Source organism: Oncorhynchus tshawytscha, linkage group LG26 (assembly GCF_018296145.1).
Source record: "Oncorhynchus tshawytscha isolate Ot180627B linkage group LG26, Otsh_v2.0, whole genome shotgun sequence".
NCBI classification, from domain to species: domain Eukaryota; kingdom Metazoa; phylum Chordata; class Actinopteri; order Salmoniformes; family Salmonidae; genus Oncorhynchus; species Oncorhynchus tshawytscha.
Genome location: NC_056454.1, coordinates 38,394,565 through 38,413,285, shown reverse-complemented (window position 1 = coordinate 38,413,285; position 18,721 = coordinate 38,394,565). Strand labels below are relative to the sequence as shown.

At 41.1% G+C, this 18,721-nt stretch overlaps 1 protein-coding gene across 5 annotated transcripts in view; it reads right to left on the bottom strand.

Moving 5' to 3' along the window:
* Positions 1–18,721, bottom strand: part of LOC112224863 (nebulin-like) — a 93,772-nt gene that overhangs the window by 32,649 nt on the left and 42,402 nt on the right. For all 5 annotated transcript variants that reach the window (XM_042306584.1, XM_042306585.1, XM_042306587.1 and 2 more), the window contains exons 59-91: positions 17,244–17,351; positions 16,600–16,911; positions 16,264–16,467; positions 15,961–16,065; positions 15,697–15,804; positions 15,252–15,563; positions 14,911–15,114; positions 14,656–14,760; positions 14,336–14,443; positions 13,935–14,246; positions 13,583–13,786; positions 13,276–13,380; positions 12,935–13,042; positions 12,523–12,834; positions 11,541–11,645; positions 11,226–11,324; positions 10,929–11,030; positions 10,614–10,721; positions 10,009–10,320; positions 8,410–8,514; positions 8,149–8,253; positions 7,667–7,771; positions 7,365–7,472; positions 6,866–6,976; positions 3,616–3,813; positions 2,549–2,653; positions 2,085–2,189; positions 1,853–1,957; positions 1,642–1,749; positions 1,303–1,416; positions 980–1,177; positions 435–539; positions 100–204 (exon numbers count right to left, since the gene is read on the bottom strand). In XM_042306584.1, the coding sequence (XP_042162518.1) occupies positions 100–204; positions 435–539; positions 980–1,177; positions 1,303–1,416; positions 1,642–1,749; positions 1,853–1,957; positions 2,085–2,189; positions 2,549–2,653; positions 3,616–3,813; positions 6,866–6,976; positions 7,365–7,472; positions 7,667–7,771; positions 8,149–8,253; positions 8,410–8,514; positions 10,009–10,320; positions 10,614–10,721; positions 10,929–11,030; positions 11,226–11,324; positions 11,541–11,645; positions 12,523–12,834; positions 12,935–13,042; positions 13,276–13,380; positions 13,583–13,786; positions 13,935–14,246; positions 14,336–14,443; positions 14,656–14,760; positions 14,911–15,114; positions 15,252–15,563; positions 15,697–15,804; positions 15,961–16,065; positions 16,264–16,467; positions 16,600–16,911; positions 17,244–17,351 (5,010 nt within the window). The remainder of the gene's footprint in view (positions 1–99; positions 205–434; positions 540–979; positions 1,178–1,302; positions 1,417–1,641; positions 1,750–1,852; positions 1,958–2,084; positions 2,190–2,548; positions 2,654–3,615; positions 3,814–6,865; positions 6,977–7,364; positions 7,473–7,666; positions 7,772–8,148; positions 8,254–8,409; positions 8,515–10,008; positions 10,321–10,613; positions 10,722–10,928; positions 11,031–11,225; positions 11,325–11,540; positions 11,646–12,522; positions 12,835–12,934; positions 13,043–13,275; positions 13,381–13,582; positions 13,787–13,934; positions 14,247–14,335; positions 14,444–14,655; positions 14,761–14,910; positions 15,115–15,251; positions 15,564–15,696; positions 15,805–15,960; positions 16,066–16,263; positions 16,468–16,599; positions 16,912–17,243; positions 17,352–18,721) is intronic.

Here is an 18,721-nt window from a genome sequence, read left to right as displayed (position 1 = left end):
CTTGAATTTGTTCTTAACTGACTCGTCTGATTAAATAAGGGTGAAATAAAACATTAAGATGGTGATATAGAAGTAAGAAGCTTTAGTGACAGTACTCACATCGCTCAGGTTCTGAGAACTCAGTTTTGCAGTCTCATAGGTAGGAGTGTCGATGACCACAGAGTAATCCTTGAACGCCTCAATGCCCTTGGCTCTGTACTTGTTCTGGAAGACAAGAACAAACACACAAATACATCCACATCTTTGTCCACATCTGTGGGGTTAATCTGATTCCTACAGTCATTAGATTAGGAGAGGAGAGGAGAGGAGAGGGAGAGGAGAGGAGAGGAGAGGAGAGGAGAGGAGAGGAGAGGAGAGGAGAGGAGAGGAGAGGAGAGGAGAGGAGGAAAGACGGATTAAGAAAGATAGGTGAGAGGCATGCGGAGGGAGCATACATCGCTCTGCAGTTTGTCAGCAGCCTTGACTCGCAGGATCTCAGGGGTGTCCCAGGCATAGCAGCCAATTCCCCTCAGCCAGGTCAGGTCCTCCTTGTAGAAGATCTGTGGAGTTACAGAAAAATATCAGTTAATGAAGTCCTAATGACAAGCAAGAGGAAGGACAGAATTAATGCACTATAACTTAGAACTACATAATATAATGAACTACACACATATAACTGTTAGTTTAGAAGTAATTTCCAATAGTAGTTACTTTGTCTGACACATTCTACCAGATCGTAAATGAACAACTACACACCAGAAAAAAAAATAACACTAGGTCTTCCTGAAGAAAATGTTTTTTAATATGTAAAAAACATGATATATTTGATTTGAAAATAATATTGTTTATAATAAGTATGAATAACACATTTTATTATAATTATAATTATAATAATTTAACTTCACATGACACTGTGATTAAATGCAATGTGAAATTCCAATAAATGCAGTTTTCCACATAAAAAAAGTGTATTGAAACATGAATTGTTCAGATGACTCACGTCGCTGAGCTGCTCGTTGACCTTGCGTGCCTGGACGTACACCTGCATATCAGGCATACAGATCCACTGGTGCAGGTGCTTCCTGTAACCGATCTCACTGACATGGTTCTGGGTTTGACGGGCTGAGAGGACATCTAGCATATCTGGGGGGATGTGGTTCTTTGCCTTGGTCTTCTCATAGTCCGCCTTGTACAAGCGCTATACGTAGGGAGGGTACATAAACCATTAAACCATCTACATTTCTATCGGTTTAAGATCAATGTGTTTGACTGCCATATGGAAAGAGCAAAGAGGTGATCATGAAAAAAGGCAACAAGACTCACGTCAAGACCCATCTTTCCAGCTTTGAGGCAGCGGAGAGTTTGTGGGTCGTCCTCAAGGGACTTGGGCAGGGTGTAGAGGGACTTGAACTTCTCATAATCCTCCCTGTATTTAACCTATAGGGGAGGGGATCATATGGGTTGCTTTGAGTAGAAGATTTAACAATGTACACGCAACTTTTATGTGTGAGATTACTGATAAACCAAATGAATGACATTGAATCTTAGGGATCCAAAACAACAACTTGAAACAAATGATGAATTCTCAATAAAGAGCATCAATAGTTAAAAAACGTGTTGGACTACGAAAGGGTTTTAAGTTGGGTGATATGTTGAACTCACATTGCTGAGGATGACCTTCTGTTGTTTGGCGTGTTTCAGGGCGTGGGAGTCTGATGGCAGCGTGTAATCCTTAGCCTTGATCTTGTCCCAGGCAGATGTATATGCTTTCTAGATGACACAAAAAGAAAGATAAACATTCTAAATACCGCATTTAAAATCCTAATAGATCATTTGGAGACATAGTGTCTGTCTACAGTAGAGCCACACTCACGGTGCTGTAGATGTCCTTGAGGTTGGCATTGTGTGCATAGTCATAGGTATCCAGAATTGTGGTATAGTTATGCTTGTCTTTATGGTAAGCCTCCCTATAGTTCAGCTGTGGAGATAAAGAGCATATGTTTTGATACAAAGCAGATTTTTTATATTTTTTTTATACTATTAGAGGAATTGTGTAGTATGATGCAGTATAGTATAGATTTCTGTATAGTACATCTGACACTCACATCACTGGCCCAGGTGTGACCCAGGAGAGCAGTCACATAGATAGGGGTGTCTGTCACGATGGAGTAGTTGTTGAATTCCTTCTTACCCTCCTCCTTGTATTTGAGCTGTGAGAAAACAAATGCAGAAGCCACATGGTCACGTGTGGCTCAGTTGGTGAGAGCAAGGTGCTTGCAATGCCAGGGTTGTGGGTTCAATTCCCATGGGGGACCAGTATGAACATGTATGCACTCACTACTGTAAGTCAATCTAGATAAAAGCTTCTGCGAAATGACTAAAATGTAATAGTCTCCACACAGGAATATAACTTTTTAAATAATCTCTTATCACTATTATGATCAAATATACTATTTATTTAGTATTTATGATGGACTGGTAGTCAATCATTAACAAACAAAAGACTAGGGGAGTCATTGGTATAAATGACAGTAAGTGTGACAGAGGTGACGTCTCTCTTTGAACTCACTTCGCTCTGCAGCAGGTAGGCATTCTTGGCACGGACAAGCTCAGGTGTGTCCCAAACATAGCAACCAATTCCCTTTGTCCAGTTCAGGTCGTCTTTGTAGTACACCTAGCAGATCGATAGACAATACCACAATGCAGAGATCAGATCAGTTGGATTTAATGGGATTTTACAAATACTGTGATAGTGTAACGTAGTGTAGCTAACTAAGGACAGCAGAGGGATGAGGAACAGACGAGCCAACATTATTATTACTTCTATTTGTTTCTTAAATACAGCATGTCATTGTATTGTTTTTAAACTATATATATATATATATATATATACACACTGAACAAAAATATAAACGCAACATGCAACAATTTCAAAGATTTTACTGAGTTACAGTTCATATAAGGAAATCACTCAATTGAAATAAATTCATTAGGTCCTAATCTATGTATTTCGCATGACTGGGCAGGGGTACAGCCATGGGTGGGTCTGAGAGGATTTAGCCACCCCGACAGACAATCCTGTGGGTAAAGAAGCCCGATGCGGAGGTCCTGGGCTGGACCTGGCACGTGGTACGTAGTCCTGGCATGTGGTCTGCAGTTGTGAAGCCAGTTGGACATACTGCCAAATTCTCTAAAACGATGTTGGAAGCAGCTTATGGTAGAGAAATGAACATTACATTCTCTGGCAACAGCTCTTGTCGACATTCCTGCAGCCAGCATGCCCATTGCATGCTCCCTCAAAACTTGAGACATCTGTGGCATTGTGTTATGTGACAAGACTGCATATTTTTAAAGTAGCCTTTTATTGTCCCCAGCACAAGGTGCACCTGTGTAATGATTATGCTGTTTAATCAGCTTGTTGATATGCCACACCTGTCAGGTGGATGAATTGTCTTGGCAAAGGAAAAATGCTCACCAATAGGGATGCAAACAAAGTTGTGCACAACATTTTAGAGAAATAAGCTTTTTGTGCGTATGAAACATTTCATGGGACCAACACTTTACAAGTTTTTTTGTTCAGTGTATTTTTAACTTATTTGTAAAGTATGTCTTGAACATGTGCGAAATACAACATACATCACTCAGGATCTCATTGTTCTTGCGGGCTCTGAGAATGTCCTGCTGGTCGGGGTGGCAGGTCCAGTTGTGCAGTAAGGTGCGATACAGCACGTCACTGAGCATGTCCTGGCACCTCTTAGCCACCATGTTGGGAATGATGTCAGCGGGGATGTGGTTCTTGGTCTTGTTGGTATTATACTCCTTCTGGTAATTCCTCTGGAAGAAAGAACAGGGCACTGTGTTCAGATCTCCAGATACGTGGATTCTTTTCAAATCCAAAATATAATCAAATCAAATGAAAGCATATTTGTCACATGCACAGGATAAACGTGGTGCACAGAGTACAATGAAATGCATACCTGCAGGTTCACCTCTCAACATTGCAACAACAAAATAAGATTAGAAGTAAGTAAAGCATATTCAATCAAATCAAATAACAAATAAGTAGGAGAACCAGAACTAAACATATGAATAAGAAAGTATATCTAAGGAGTAAATATGGCATATTCCAAGTTCCAACAGAGTGTATTTGTTAACTTTTATTTATACAGGTAGATTTAAGAACAAATTCTTAATGATGACCTTCTGTTGTTTTATTGTATCTTTGGCGACTGTAGCAACTGGATTTTCATGTGTGCGATTTACTAGATTATACTGTGTAAGTGATATCTTAATATATGTGAACATATCATTTTTTGATATCATATTCATATCATATCATTTAACTAGGCAAGTCAGTCAAGAACAAATTCTTATTTACAATGACAGCCTACAGGGGAACAGTGGGTTAACTGCCTTGTTCAGGGGCAGAATGACAGATTTTTACCTTGTCAGTTCGGGGATTCGATCCAGCAACTTTTCAGTGACTGGCCTAAAGCTCTTATCACTAGGCTACCTGCCGCCCTGAATATGCAGCAGTATCATATTTTACTAGATATACTATAGATATACTAATGATATACTATACTATAGATATACTATACTATAGATATACTGTAGTATTATAGTTGTATCATATCTTACTAGATATGCTGTAGATATATAATTATAGCGGTATTATATTTTACTAGATAGACTATAGATATACTATATTATTATAGCAGTAATATATTACCTAGATATATGGTAGATATACTATAATATTTTAGCATTATCATATCTTACTAGATATACTGTAGATATACTATAGTATAATAGCAGTATTTTATTTATTAGGTATACTGTAGAAACAGTGACTTCGGAAAGTATTCAGACCCCTTGACGTTTTCCACATTTTGTTACATTACAGCCTTATTCTAAAATGAATTAAATCGTTTTTTTCACTCATCAATCTACACACAATACCCCATAATGACAAAGCAAAAACAGTTTTTTGTCGAACTTTTTACATATTTATTAAACCTGAAATATCACATTCACATAAATATTCAGACCCTTTACTCAGCACTTTGTGGAAGCACCTTTGGCAGCGATTACAGCCTTGAGTCTTCTTGGGTATGATGCTACAAGCTTGGCACAGCTGTATTTGGAAAGTTTCTCCCATTCTTCTCTGCAGATCATCTCAATAGGGAGTGTTGGTGCCCAGCTATTTTCAGGTCTCTCCAGAGATGTTACTGTAGATCGGGTTCAAGTCCAGGCTCTGGCTGGGCCACTCATGGACATTCAGAGACTTGTCCCGTAGCCACTCCTGCGTTGTCTTGGCTGTGTACATAGGGTCTGAGGTCCTGAGCGCTCTGGAGCAGGTTTTCATCAAGGATCTCTCTGTACTTTGCGGCGTTCATCTTTGCCTCGATCCTGACTAGTCTCCCAGTCCCTGCCGTTTAAAAACATCCCACAGCATGATGCTGCCACCACCATGGTTCACCGTAGGGATGGGTGCCAGGTTTCCTCCAGATGTGACGCTTGGCATTCAGGCCAAAAGATTTCAATCTTGGTTTCATCAGACCAGAGAATCTTGTTTCTCATGGTCTTAGAGTCTTTAGGTGCCTTTTGGCAAACTCCAAGCGGGCTGTAAATGTGCCTTTTTACTGAGTGGCTTCCATCTGGCCACTCTACCATAAAGGCCTTATTGGTGGTGCTCTGGAGCTCTGTCAGAGTGACCACCGGGTTCTTGGCCACCTCTCTGACCAAGGCCCTTCTCCCCCGTTTGCTCAGTTTGGCTGGGCGGGCAGCTCTAGGAAGAGTCTTGGTTGTTCCAAACTTTTTCCATTTAATAATGTTTAAGGCCACTGTGTTCTTTGGGACCTTCAATGCTTCAGCAATGTTATGCTACCCTTCCCCAGATCTGTGCCTCGACACAATCCTGTCTCTGAGCTCTACGGACAATTCCTTTGACCTCGTGGCTTGGTTTTTCCTCTGACATGCACTGTCAATTGTGGAAGCTTATATAGACAGGTGTGTGCCTTTCCAAATCATGTCCAATCAATTGAATTTACCACAGGTGGACTCAAATCAAGTTGTAGAAACATCTCAGAGATGATCAATGGAAACAGGCACCTGAGCTCCATTTCAGGTCTCATAGCAAAGGGTCTGAATAAGGTATTTCAGTTATATTTTTTGCAAAAATATCTTAAAACCTGTTTCACTTTGTCATTATGGGTTATTGTGTGTAGATTGCTGAGGATTTGTTTTTGTTAATCCATTTTAGAATAAGGCTGTAACGTAAACAAAATGTGGAAAAAGTCATGGGGTCTGAATACTTTCCGAAGGCACTGTATTCTATAGTTTTAAAAACTATAGCCCATAAAATTGTCAGAGACTCCAGTCACCCAAGTCATAGACTGTCTTCTCTGCTACTGCACGGCAAGCTGTACCCGAGCGCCAAGTCTAGGACCAAAAGGCTCCTTAACAGCTTCTAACCCCAAGCCATAAGACTGCTGAACAATTAATCAAATGGCCACCGGACTATTACATATATCTACAGACTGTAGATATACTGTTCAGTACTATAGTATTATAGCAGTATTATATCTTACCAGACAGACTGTAGATATACTGTACTATAGTATTATAGCAGTAGTATATCTTACTAGATATACTGTAGATATATTATAGTATTATAGCAGTAGTATATCTTACTAGATATACTGTAGATATATTATAGAATTATAGCAGTATTAAATCTTACCAGACATACTGTACTATAGTATTATAGCAGTAGTATATCTTACTAGATATACTGTAGATATATTATAGTATTATAGCAGTAGTATATCTTACTAGATATACTGTAGATATATTATAGAATTATAGCAGTATAATATCTTACCAGGCCCTTCTGTTTCTCCTGTTCTCCACAGCGCATCACCTCAGGGAAGTCCACCAGGGTGTCAGCCAGGTAGTGGCCCTTGGCCTTCTCATGGGCGTCATGGTATTTAACCTGAAATGTTTTAGTTTCAAAGAAAGAAAAAAATGTCATCATCGATTGCAGAGAGCAAAGCGCTTTGTTGATACAGCAAGTATACATAGCACAGCACAGTGGACAAACAATCTCTGCTATATTTGCATGTTTTGCGTCTGCTTCTGTTGCCACAGCAACATATGCAACCACTAGCAGTTACTAATTGATATGATCAAACTGACACACATTTAACACATGTTAAGAAATCCAATATATTACCAACTATTCTGACTAGATTTAATAGTACTAAAGTCACATGTCAGTTGCTCTTTAATTATTATGTATATTTAATAGTAATAATCATTATATTTTTTCCTGTTAATCATATTTGTATTGTTGGTTGTAAGAGACTATGAATTAGACTCACATCGCTGACAATATCCCTGGTCTTCTTGGCTCCGACTACAGGGATGTAATGGGCGTCCAGCTGGTAACCAGTGGCTTTGCTTTCATCCCAGGGAAGTTTGTAGTATTTCTACAAATGACAACAAAACAATCCACAATGTAAACATCGTTTCAGACATGTATTTATTTTGTATAACATAGAAATAATAAAATGTATGAATTATTATCTACATTATTAAAATGATATTTTGTATATAAAATTAGACATTTATGCAGATGGGTGTTTCTGTGAAGACGAAGTCCTATGGATGTAGAGTACTTTACCTCACTGATGACCTTGGCGACCTCTCTGCTATGGGCCAGCTGGGGTGTGTCCTCTGAGCCGATGTACATGCCCTTCTCTGCATTGAAGGTCTCCTTGTACTTCAGCTTTACAACAGAAGGACATATAGGCACAGGTCATGATCAATTTGAAGGATCCCGCTTAACACAATGTCCTCACATGTTTCTCTGAGGTATGGGTCAAAGGCTATCTGAAGGAGGTACTCTATCCTACCAGGGTTGCTTTCAAATAATACTTTGAAACAGTGGAAATGTACATCCCAAAAAGTATTTGCCCCCTTTTTTTGTTATTTGTCATTTGTATTTTGTATTTTGGTTGAAGATCTGATAACATTCAAGATCAAAAATATATAAAAATAGAGAAATTCAGAAAGGTGTCAAATACTTTTTCATGGCCTGTAGTTGTTTTACTTTTGGTAAACTTAGCTAAGATAAAATATAAAGTAGTAAATTCATTCATTCACATCACTGAGGTTAAAAGCATTGATGGTGGCCAGGATATGCTCAGGACGATCCACGATGTGTGTGTATTTGGCAAAGTTGTCTTTGGCATCCTTCTTGTAAAGCCTCTGCAAAAAGACATTAGAGAGAGAGAAAGACATGGTAAGAATTCCCTGAAGGGTAGCACACACATACAGTACTAATGACAGAGATGTGAGGAGCAGAATGTGTCCAATGAAACCTAGAACCACACCAACAGCTTGGATACAGATAAAGGAACCTACCTCGTTCATGATCTTCTGGGCATTCCTGACTTTGACGTGATCGACACATTCGGCAGCAACCCATCCACATCCACGGAGCCATTCCAAATCGGCCTTGTAGACAACCTGCATACAGACAGAGGAGAGAGTCAGACAAACAATCATTTTAAAAGGGGTGTGGGGTAGAGAGAGAGGGGGAGAGGGGGGGAGATAGAGAAGGGGAGAGAGATAGAGAAGGGAGAGAGAGAGAGAGAGAGAGAGAGAGAGAGGAGAGAGAGGGAGAGGGGGAGAGAGAAAGAGAGAGAGATAGGGGGGAGAGAGAGAGATATACACAGTACAACACATTAGGAACATCTTCCTAATATTCAGTTGCACCCCCTTTTGCCCTCAGAACAGCGTCAATTCATCGAGGGGAATGGACTCTACAAGGTGTCAAAGCGTTCAACAGGGATGCTGGCCCATGTTGACTCCAATGCTTCCCACAGGTGTGTCAAATTGGCTGGATGGCCTTTGTGTGGTGGACCATTCTTGATACACAAGGGAAAATGTTGCGTGTGAAAAACCCAGCAGCATTGCAGTTCTTGACACACTCAAACCAGTGCTCCTGGCACCTACTACGATACCCTGTTCAAACCAGTGCTCCTGGCACCTACTACGATACCCTGTTCAAACCAGTGCTCCTGGCACCTACTACGATACCCCGTTCAAACCAGTGCTCCTGGCACCTACTACGATACCCTGTTCAAACCAGTGCTCCTGGCACCTACTAAACGATACCCCAGTGTTCCTGGCACCTAACCAAACCAGTGCTCCTGGCACCTACTACGATACCCTGTTCAAACCAGTGCTCCTGGCACCTACTACGATACCCTGTGCTCAAACCAAACCAGTGCTCCTGGCACCTACTACGATACCCCGTTCAAACCAGTGCTCCTGGCACCTACTACGATACCCTGTTCAAACCAGTGCTCCTGGCACCTACTACGATACCCTGTTCAAACCAGTGCTCCTGGCACCTACTACGATACCCTGTTCAAACCAGTGCTCCTGGCACCTACTACGATACCCTGTTCAAACCAGTGCTCCTGGCACCTACTACGATACCCCGTTCAAACCAGTGTTCCTGGCACCTACTACGATACCCCGTTCAAACCAGTGCTCCTGGCACCTACTACGATACCCCGTTCAAACCAGTGCTCCTGGCACCTACTACGATACCCCATTCAAACCAGTGCTCCTGGCACCTACTACGATACCCCGTTCAAACGCACTTTAATATTTTGTCTTGCCCATTTACCCTCTGAATGGCATATATACACAATCCATGTCCCAATTGTCTGACGGCTTAAAAATGAATATTTAACCTGTCTCCTCCCCTTCATCTACATGTCTCCTCCCCTTCATCTACATGTCTCCTCCCCTTCATCTACACTGATTGAAGAGGATTTAACAAGTGACCTCAACAAGGGATCAGATTCACCTGGTCAGTCTATGTCATGGAAAGAGCAGGTGTTCCTAATGTTTTGTACACTCAGTGTATATGTATCCTGGAAGCCCTAAAGCATAACGGACATACTGCAATTGTTAAGTTGTGTCAGGTAGGCCAATCTATCTACTCACGTCACTCTGAAGGTCGTAGGCTTTGCGGGCCTGTGTGACATCAGTGGAGTCTGGCAGACAGGTCCAGTTATGTAGACGGGTCCTGTAATGGTCGTCATTGACCTGGAACTGGCATTTTTTTGCCAGCTCAAAGGACAACATGTCCACTGGCAGATGGAACTTGGTCTTGGACTGGTGGAAGTCCTTCTTGTACAGAGCATCACTGGCAATCTTGGCTGAGTTAATAGCCAGCACGAGCAGAGGGTCATCCTCGACACAGCGGGCACCAATGTGGTGGCCAGCCTGCTTGCGATATTCCGTCTTGTATTTGTGCTGTGAAAGAGACACGTAAAGTATCAAAAGTGTGCCTTACTGAGTTGCAATTGAATTGACTGTTTATTTATACATACAGAGACTGCAATAGAGATCTAAAGCATTTAGAAGGAAAACGGCACTGAGAGAATGGATATGTTGAGTCACTTACACACTCCACAGGATATTAAGAACATTATGTCGTCAATGTTATCTTTATTGGGAGTGAACGGACAATACTGTTCCATTACATTTAGATGAGATAAGTATCAATGACAACCTGTTGAAATAAAGGAAAACACTGTGATACTCACGTCACTCTGGACTTTATTGTTGTGGATGCACTGCTTGATGGGAACAGCATCTCCGGGCATGAAGAAGCCGGTAGCTTTGACCTTATCCCAGTCCTTGGTGTATAGTTTCTGTGAACAGGAAGATAGATAGGAACAGAGATTACAGAGTGTAATACACTACATGTATTAGGAACATTTTCTTCCGTTTTTCTTTCTTATTTATTTCAAAATGGAAAGTGGAATTCCCCTCTACCTTCATTATTCAGACTGGCAAAGGCACTTTGAGCATTTCAAATGTCTGAGAACTCTGATGTAAAGAAAGAAAAGGTATCTTACCGGATGGAGATTCTTGGCCACCTCTCTTGCTGTTGCCAATCCTGGGGTGTCTGTGACCGTGTACTTAGTCTTTTCTGTGTGCCACAGGGCACGGTAATTAGCCTGCATGAAAAAAAACAACACAAAAGCAATTGATTAGTATTGTACTTAATGACTACTGTTCTTGTTGCTTCAACAGCCCAATGTTTTTTTCCTTCATTGTGATACCTGTTATCCACAAAATGTGAGAAGTTCCAAAAACATTGTGATTCTTTCATGCGTTATAACATGTCAAAATTGTCCCATGTCCCGACTCACCTCATTGAGGATCTCTGCAGCGTTCTTGGCGCAAACCATGTCTATTCTGTCCACAGGAGCTGTGAACTTCTGCTGATCCAACTTGACACGGTAGCCTCTCTGCAAGACAACATTAAACAATGTCTACATTAACAACAACAATCAAACCAAAATCAACCATCAATACATGTCATTAAATGTTAACCTGTTTCAGTCCACAAATAAAATAAATCAGGCAGATGACACACTTGCTTGCAGGCATTATTACTATATACTATCATATTATTCTATATATATAATTATTATTACATATATTATATGTTTTAAATGACTTACGTCAGCCAGGACCGCTTGGGCGTGTTTGACTTTCAACACCTCCACAGACTCATGGGGGTTCCAACCACATCCCCTGAGCCACTCCAGATCAGCCTTGTACACCGCCTGGGAGAAGACAACAGGGTGTTTGTATTGGCATAGGGGTCAATGTGTCACTAAACACTGATAGCCTTTCCCAAATATGAATGAACAGAGGGTTAAAATCAACAAAGATATATGGGGTGAGGATGTCCCTGAAATACTTTGAGGTGAACACAGCATATACAACATATTATCATAAGCAACTAATTACAATTTCATACAGGGATAAAAAAAAAGGGATGTGAAGTATTTATTAGTATTTATTTGATTAGTATTGTAGAGCAGCCCAGCTCCCGAAGTGACTCTTTACACTGTATGCAATAATTTCCTTTGTGTTGTCTTAGGAATGCTGCATTATCTCTCCAACCCCCATTCTGTCTCACCTCTGGGTAGCAGAGGTCTCTCTCTCTCTCTCTCTCTCTCTCTCTCTCTCTCTCTCTCTCTCTCTCTCTCTCTCTCTCTCTCTCTCTCTCTCTCTCTCTCTCTCTCTCTCTCTCTCTCTCTCTCTCTCTCTCTCTCTCTCTCTCTCTCTCTCTCATCCCTAGAATATACCTTGTAATGATCGTTCATGCTTTTTTAACTTAAGTGCATGCCTTGTATAATGTATCGTTAATTTGACAAAGTAATTAAAAACACATTTAGAATTCCATTCTCAGACCTTTCTTGATTGCCCATTATTGTAACTCAACTATAGTCTCCTGCTTATTGCTAAATCATCATTATGGGGTCAGATATTCAGTTTAATAGACTTTGATTATATTAGTTGCAGTCTTATTATGGGTTGCATGTGAGGTGTATACAATATGCATTTATATAAAATATTACCCCACTACAGGATCCCTATTAACAGTTGTAAAAGCAGAAGCTACTCTTCCTTGAGTCCAAATATGGTAAAACTCACATCGCTCTGCAGATCATAGGTTTTCCTGGCCTGGACGACATCAGTGGAGTCTGGCAGACAGGTCCAGTTGTGCAGGTGAGTTCTGTAGTTGAAGTCGTTAACCTGGACCTGGCATTTCTTGGCCAGTTCAATGGTCAGCATGTCCACTGGGAGGTGGAACTTGGTCTTGGACTTGTTGAAGTCCTTCTTGTACAGAGCATCACTGGCAATCTTGGCTGAGTTCATAGCCAACATGATCAGAGGGTCTTCCTCGACACAGCGGGCTCCAATGTGGTGGCCAACCTGCTTGCGGTAGCCCTCGTGGTATTTGTACTGAGGGAAAAAAAGGAGGATCAGAGAGTTAATTCCACTGACTCCATTGAATCAAGTGACCTTAATGAAATGGACGCCGACTTCAGTCATTTTCTCTTACGTCGCTGATGATGTCTCTAGATTTTCTGGCCTTCAGCACTGCGATGGCGTCCTCCTTGATGTGGTATCCCTTAGCCTTGTCGGCATCCCAATCCTTAGTGTATAGTTTCTGTGAAATGGAAAGATCATTGAGTTGGTAAGTCAAATAATAATATCTGGGCATACTGTTATGTGATTATAAACAAAACATGTCTATAGGTTTCTTTATTTGTGTATCTGAATTAATGTCATTATATTGTTGTTGACTGAATCTGTTCACTGCACATACTATAAATAAGACAAAGGACACATCCAAAGTATGTGCCTTGGCAGTGTGCAAAGCGTTCAGTGAAGCAGACTTACATTGCTGATGGCGATAGCATTAGCCTTGGACAGCACCAGAGAAGGAAGGTCATTGTTCAGGTGGATATTGGTCTTCTCAGTATCCCAAACCTCTCTATATTTCCTCTGTGAAAAGCAACAAACACACACAATCAAAGAGTTAATGATAAATCCAACCACTGTTATCGCAGACTAGATCTATATTTCACAAAATGTCTATCTCTGCAGTTACCAGAAATGCTTTTTTTTACAAAGAGACCAAGATAACAGGTCAGGTTTGGTTACTTCAATAGAAGGACACTTCAATGGCTAAAAGCTAAGTACTCACATCACTGAGGATCTCAGCGTTCTGCTTCGACAGGACAACCTCTGGAGAGTCAACAACACTGGTGAACTTGATAGAGCTGGGGGGCTGGCGGTACAGCCTTTCGTTGAGGATAGTTTGGCCATTTTTAGCCTTAATGACATCCACAGAACCCTGGGGCAACCAGCCGCACCCTCTGAGCCACTCCAGATCAGCCCTGTACACCGCCTGGAAGGAAGGAACCATGGTTCAGGTAAAGTAATTACTCCTTGTGGGATAGTAGTGCAATAGTTGTTTGAACTTCAATGGTTGGTGGGTAGAGTAAGGAGCCAGTGATAGCCAAAACGGATTGGACCATGATTCTCTGTGTACTTACGTCACTATGCAGAGAGTAGACCTTCCTGGCGCGGACAACATCAGTGTTGTCTGGCATGCAGGTCCAGTTGTGCAGTTGAGTTCTGTAGGTGAATTCTTGGATCTGGAACTGGCTTTTCTTGGCCAAGTCGACAGACATCATGTCAAGTGGAATGCTGAACTTGGTCTTGGTGAGGTGGAAGTCCTTCTTGTAGTTAATATCACTGGAGATCCTGGCTGCATTGGCAGCCAGCACAAGCAGAGGGTCATCCTCAACGCACTGGGCTCCAATATGGTGGCCACACTGATTGCGGAAGCCGGCCTTGTACTTGTACTGAAAAAAGAGAGGACTAGCTAAGTATTGTGTTGTTTTATATGATGGCTGCCAATGCTCATTCAGAGGAGATGGATATACAAACTTACATCACTGATGATCTCTCTGCTCTTTTTGGCATGTTGGACAGCAATGGCATCCTTATCCAGGTGATATCCCTGTCCGATCATCTCGTCAAATCCCTCACGGTAGAGTTTCTGAAATAACACCATTATATATTTAGTGCCCTCATTCGAAGGTACTGTAATTCATTTCTTAAAAATATGATGTGAAATTGAAAAAAAAAAAAAATTGAAGCGGTTGAGAGAGTCAAATCATGTAGAGACATAGCTATAGAGAAACAGATACAACTACATCAACTTGAGTAAATGGAAACAGCTTGAAGGAGTGCAAAGTAAGAAAGACCTACATTGCTCATGGTGATCGCGTTGGCCTTGGCCAGCACAAGTTCTGGAAGCTCATTGCCGACGTGGATTTGGACCTTATCGGCCTCCCACTGTTGAACGTACTGGTGCTGAAACATAAGAAAACAACGGCAATGTTATAAGAAAATAATGTATCTCACTATTTTTAATAGTAGTCTCTGCATCCTGTGAATCTGAATGTACAGTATGTATACCTGAGTTCAATTTCCCTCCACTCTAGAAAGAAAGCGGCACATTACCTTGTCCATTATCTGGGCATTGGCCGTAGCCAAAGCATAAGGCATGTCGTCGGTTGTGGCGGTAAATTTGAAATTGCTTGGGTGCTCGCGATATTTCCTCTCGCTCAGGATCTCGGCGGCCTTCTTGGCTTTCTCAACGTCGATCGAGCCAATAGGGACCCAGCCAGTGCCTTTGAGCCATTCCATATCAGCCCTGTACACAGCCTGGTTTTATATGGGAGCAGCAGAGGGAAAACAATTTGGTAAGAAAGTACATTTCGAAGGTATAATGTTTGTCTTGTCCTGAAATGATAGGTGAGGCCCACCCTCATAACCTTAATGAGTGTTCACATTCTACTTACGTCACTATGCAAAGCGTAGACCTTCCTGGCCTGGACGACATCACTGGAGTCTGGCAGACAGGTCCAGTTGTGCAGGCGAGTTCTGTAGTTGAAATCATTGACCTGCATCTGACATTTCTTGGCCAATTCAATGGTCAGCATGTCCACTGGGAGGTGGAACTTGGTCTTGGACTGGTGGAAGTCCTTCTTGTACAGAGCATCACTGGCAATCTTGGCTGAGTTCATAGCCAGCATGATCAGAGGGTCTTCCTCGACACAGCGGGCTCCAATGTGGTGGCCAACCTGCTCGCTGTAGCCAGCCTTGTACTTGACCTAAATGGAAGCAAAAATGTATATACACTTGTACTTTAAGTCAACATCACATACATGATGATAATATATTTGCATCAACTCTTGACATTTTTCAAATAATGTGAAAAAAAGATGGAAAATATCCAGCACTCACGTCACTTATGATCTCTCTACCATGCTTGGCAGCTTTGATGGCGATGCAATCGCTTTTCAGGTTATAGCCCTTCCTGTACAACTCCTCTAATTCAGCTTTGTAGAGTTTCTGAAAAGGTATATAGGGACACAGCTTAGAAACAGAGCCAACACATTATTAAGGATCACTAGAACTTTACTAGAGCTTCAGCGGAAGTCTTAGGTTACACAACATTTATTGAATGTGTAGTAATGTATGTAGTGAAGGAAGCAAGAGGGAGCTTACGTTGCTATTGTTGATCGCATTGGCCTTGGCCAGCACAAGTTCTGGAAGCTCATTGCCGACGTGGATTTTGATCTTATCAACATCCCATTGTGCAACATAGTTGCCCTGAAATAGGAGAAAAAACATGATTATGTTATAAGAAAATATGAATAAGGTAATATTACATGGGATTTTAACTGCACATTTGTCAGACCCAAGGACCTTGAAAATAGCTACCAGAAATGCAAGATTGACCATCTAAACCACTGATCTGAGTGAAAGACATTGTTACATAATAATCTATGTATTGAACATTTCACCAACCTTGTTTATGATCTCAGCATTGGCCTTGGCCAGCACCATAGGCATGGAGTGCATGTCGGTGGTGTATTTAAGAGAATCTGGTTTCTGCTTGTAGAGGCGATCGCTCAGAATCTCTGCAGCTTTCTTAGCTTTCAACACATCCAGAGAGCCAATGGGGACCCAGCCAGTACCTCTAATGAACTCCATGTCAGCACGGTAGACAGCCTTGGATGTGGAGAGCATCAATTAACCAACCAACCAAACAAATACACTTACTGTAGACATTTTAAAAAACGTGGAAGTGGGTCATGGAAAATAAATAAAGCATTTGATATAGTATATTGAGAAGGAGCTTACGTCACTGTGCAGATCGTAGACTTTCCTTGCATGGACGACGTCAGTGGAGTCTGGCAGACAGGTCCAGTTGTGCAGGTGAGTTCTGTAGTTGAAGTCGTTGACTTGGATCTGGTTCTTCTTGCACAACTCAAAGGCCATCATGTCCAATGGGAGATGGAACTTAGTCTTGGACTGGTGGAAGTCCTTCTTGTACAGAGCATCACTGGCAATCTTGGCTGAGTTAATAGCCAGCATGAGCAGAGGGTCTTCCTCGACACAGCGGGCTCCAATGTGGTGGCCAACCTGCTTGCTGTAGCCAGCCTTGTACTTGTACTGAAATAGATCAGAAGAGAATTTGACCACAGTCAGACAAGGATGAACTGATTGAACATCCTTTCCTTATAAATCAAAGACATTCCAGGTATCTTCATGCCTGATTTATTCCATTTTCAGGAACTGATTCAGGAACTAATTCAGAAACTGATTCAGAAACTGATTCAGGAATTGATTCAGGAACTGATTCAGGAATCGTCATTCGTATACGACTTTAGGACTATAATAATTGGGAAAATGTTCTAGAAATGACATTTACACCACTGATAATTTAGCTTGAGGGTTTGGAAAAAAACTCTATGAATAAAGGGGGACAAAAATACAGTACTCACATCACTGATAATCTCTCTACCGTGCTTGGCAGCCTTGACAGAGAGAGCATCCACAGGAAGGTAATAACCCTTCTTGATGGTTTCATCAAATCCTTGTTTGTACAGTTTCTGTAAAAAAAGGAGAAGGATCAAGCGTTTAAAAAACTGAGTCGCAAAACATTGAAGGTTGAGAGATATATAGAGATATAAAGATATAGAGATAAAGATATACTATATCGAGATATAGATATTCTATACAGAGATATAAATATACTATATAGATATAGATATACAATATAGAGATAAAGATATAAAGTTATAGAGATATAGATATATAGATAGAAGATATAGATATATACTGTATAGATAAATAGAAATAAAGAGATAGAGATATAGATTTACAGAGATATAGAGATATAGCTATAAAGAGATATAGACATATAGAGATATAGATATAGATATACAAAGACAGAGATATACAGATCGAGATACAGTTGAAGTCGGAAGTTTACGTACACCTTAGCCAAATACATTTAAACTCAGTTTTTCACAATTCCTGACATTTAATCAGAGTAAAAATTCCCTGTTTTAGGTCAGTTAGGATTACCACTTTATTTTAAGAATGTGTAATGTCAGAATAATTAGTAGAGATAATTATTCCCTTGGCTGAGAATTATTATTTATTTCTCATCACATTCCCAGTGGGTCAGAAGTTTACATACACTCAATTAGTATTTGGTAGCATTGCCTTCAAATTGTTTAACTTGAGTCAAACATTTCGGGTAGCCTTCCACAATAAGTTGGGTGAATTTTGGCCCATTCCTCCTGACAGAGCTGGTGTACCTGAGTCAGGTTTGTAGGCCTCCTTGCTCGCACACGCTTTTTCAGTTCTGCCAACAAATTTTCTATGGGATTGAGGTCAGGGCTTTGTGATGGCCACTCCAATACCTTGACCCTGTTGTCCTTAAGCCATTTTGCCACAACTTTGGAAGTATGCTTGGGGTCATTGTCCATTTGGAAGACCCATTTGTGACCAAGCTTTAACTTCCTGACTGATGTATTGAGATGTTGCTTCAATATATCCACATAATTTTCCTCCCTCATGATGCCATCTATTTTGTGAAGTGGACCAGTCCCTCCTGCAGCAAAGCACCCCCAGAACATGATGTTGCCACCCCCGTGCTTCAAAGTTGGGATGGTGTTCCTCGGCTTGCAAGCCTCCCCCTTTTTCCTCCAAACATAACGATGGTCATTATGGCAAAACAGTTCTATTTTTGTTTCATCAGACCAGAGGACATTTCTCCAAAAAGTACGATCTTTGTCCCCATGTGCAGTTGCAAACCGTTGTCTGGCTTTCTTTATGGCGGTTTTTGAGCAGTGGCTTCTTCCTTGCTGAGCGGACTTTCAGGTTATGTCGAAATAGGACTCGTTTTACTGTGGACATAGATACTTTTGTACCTGTTTCCTCCAGCATCTTCATAAGGTCCTTTGCTGTTGTT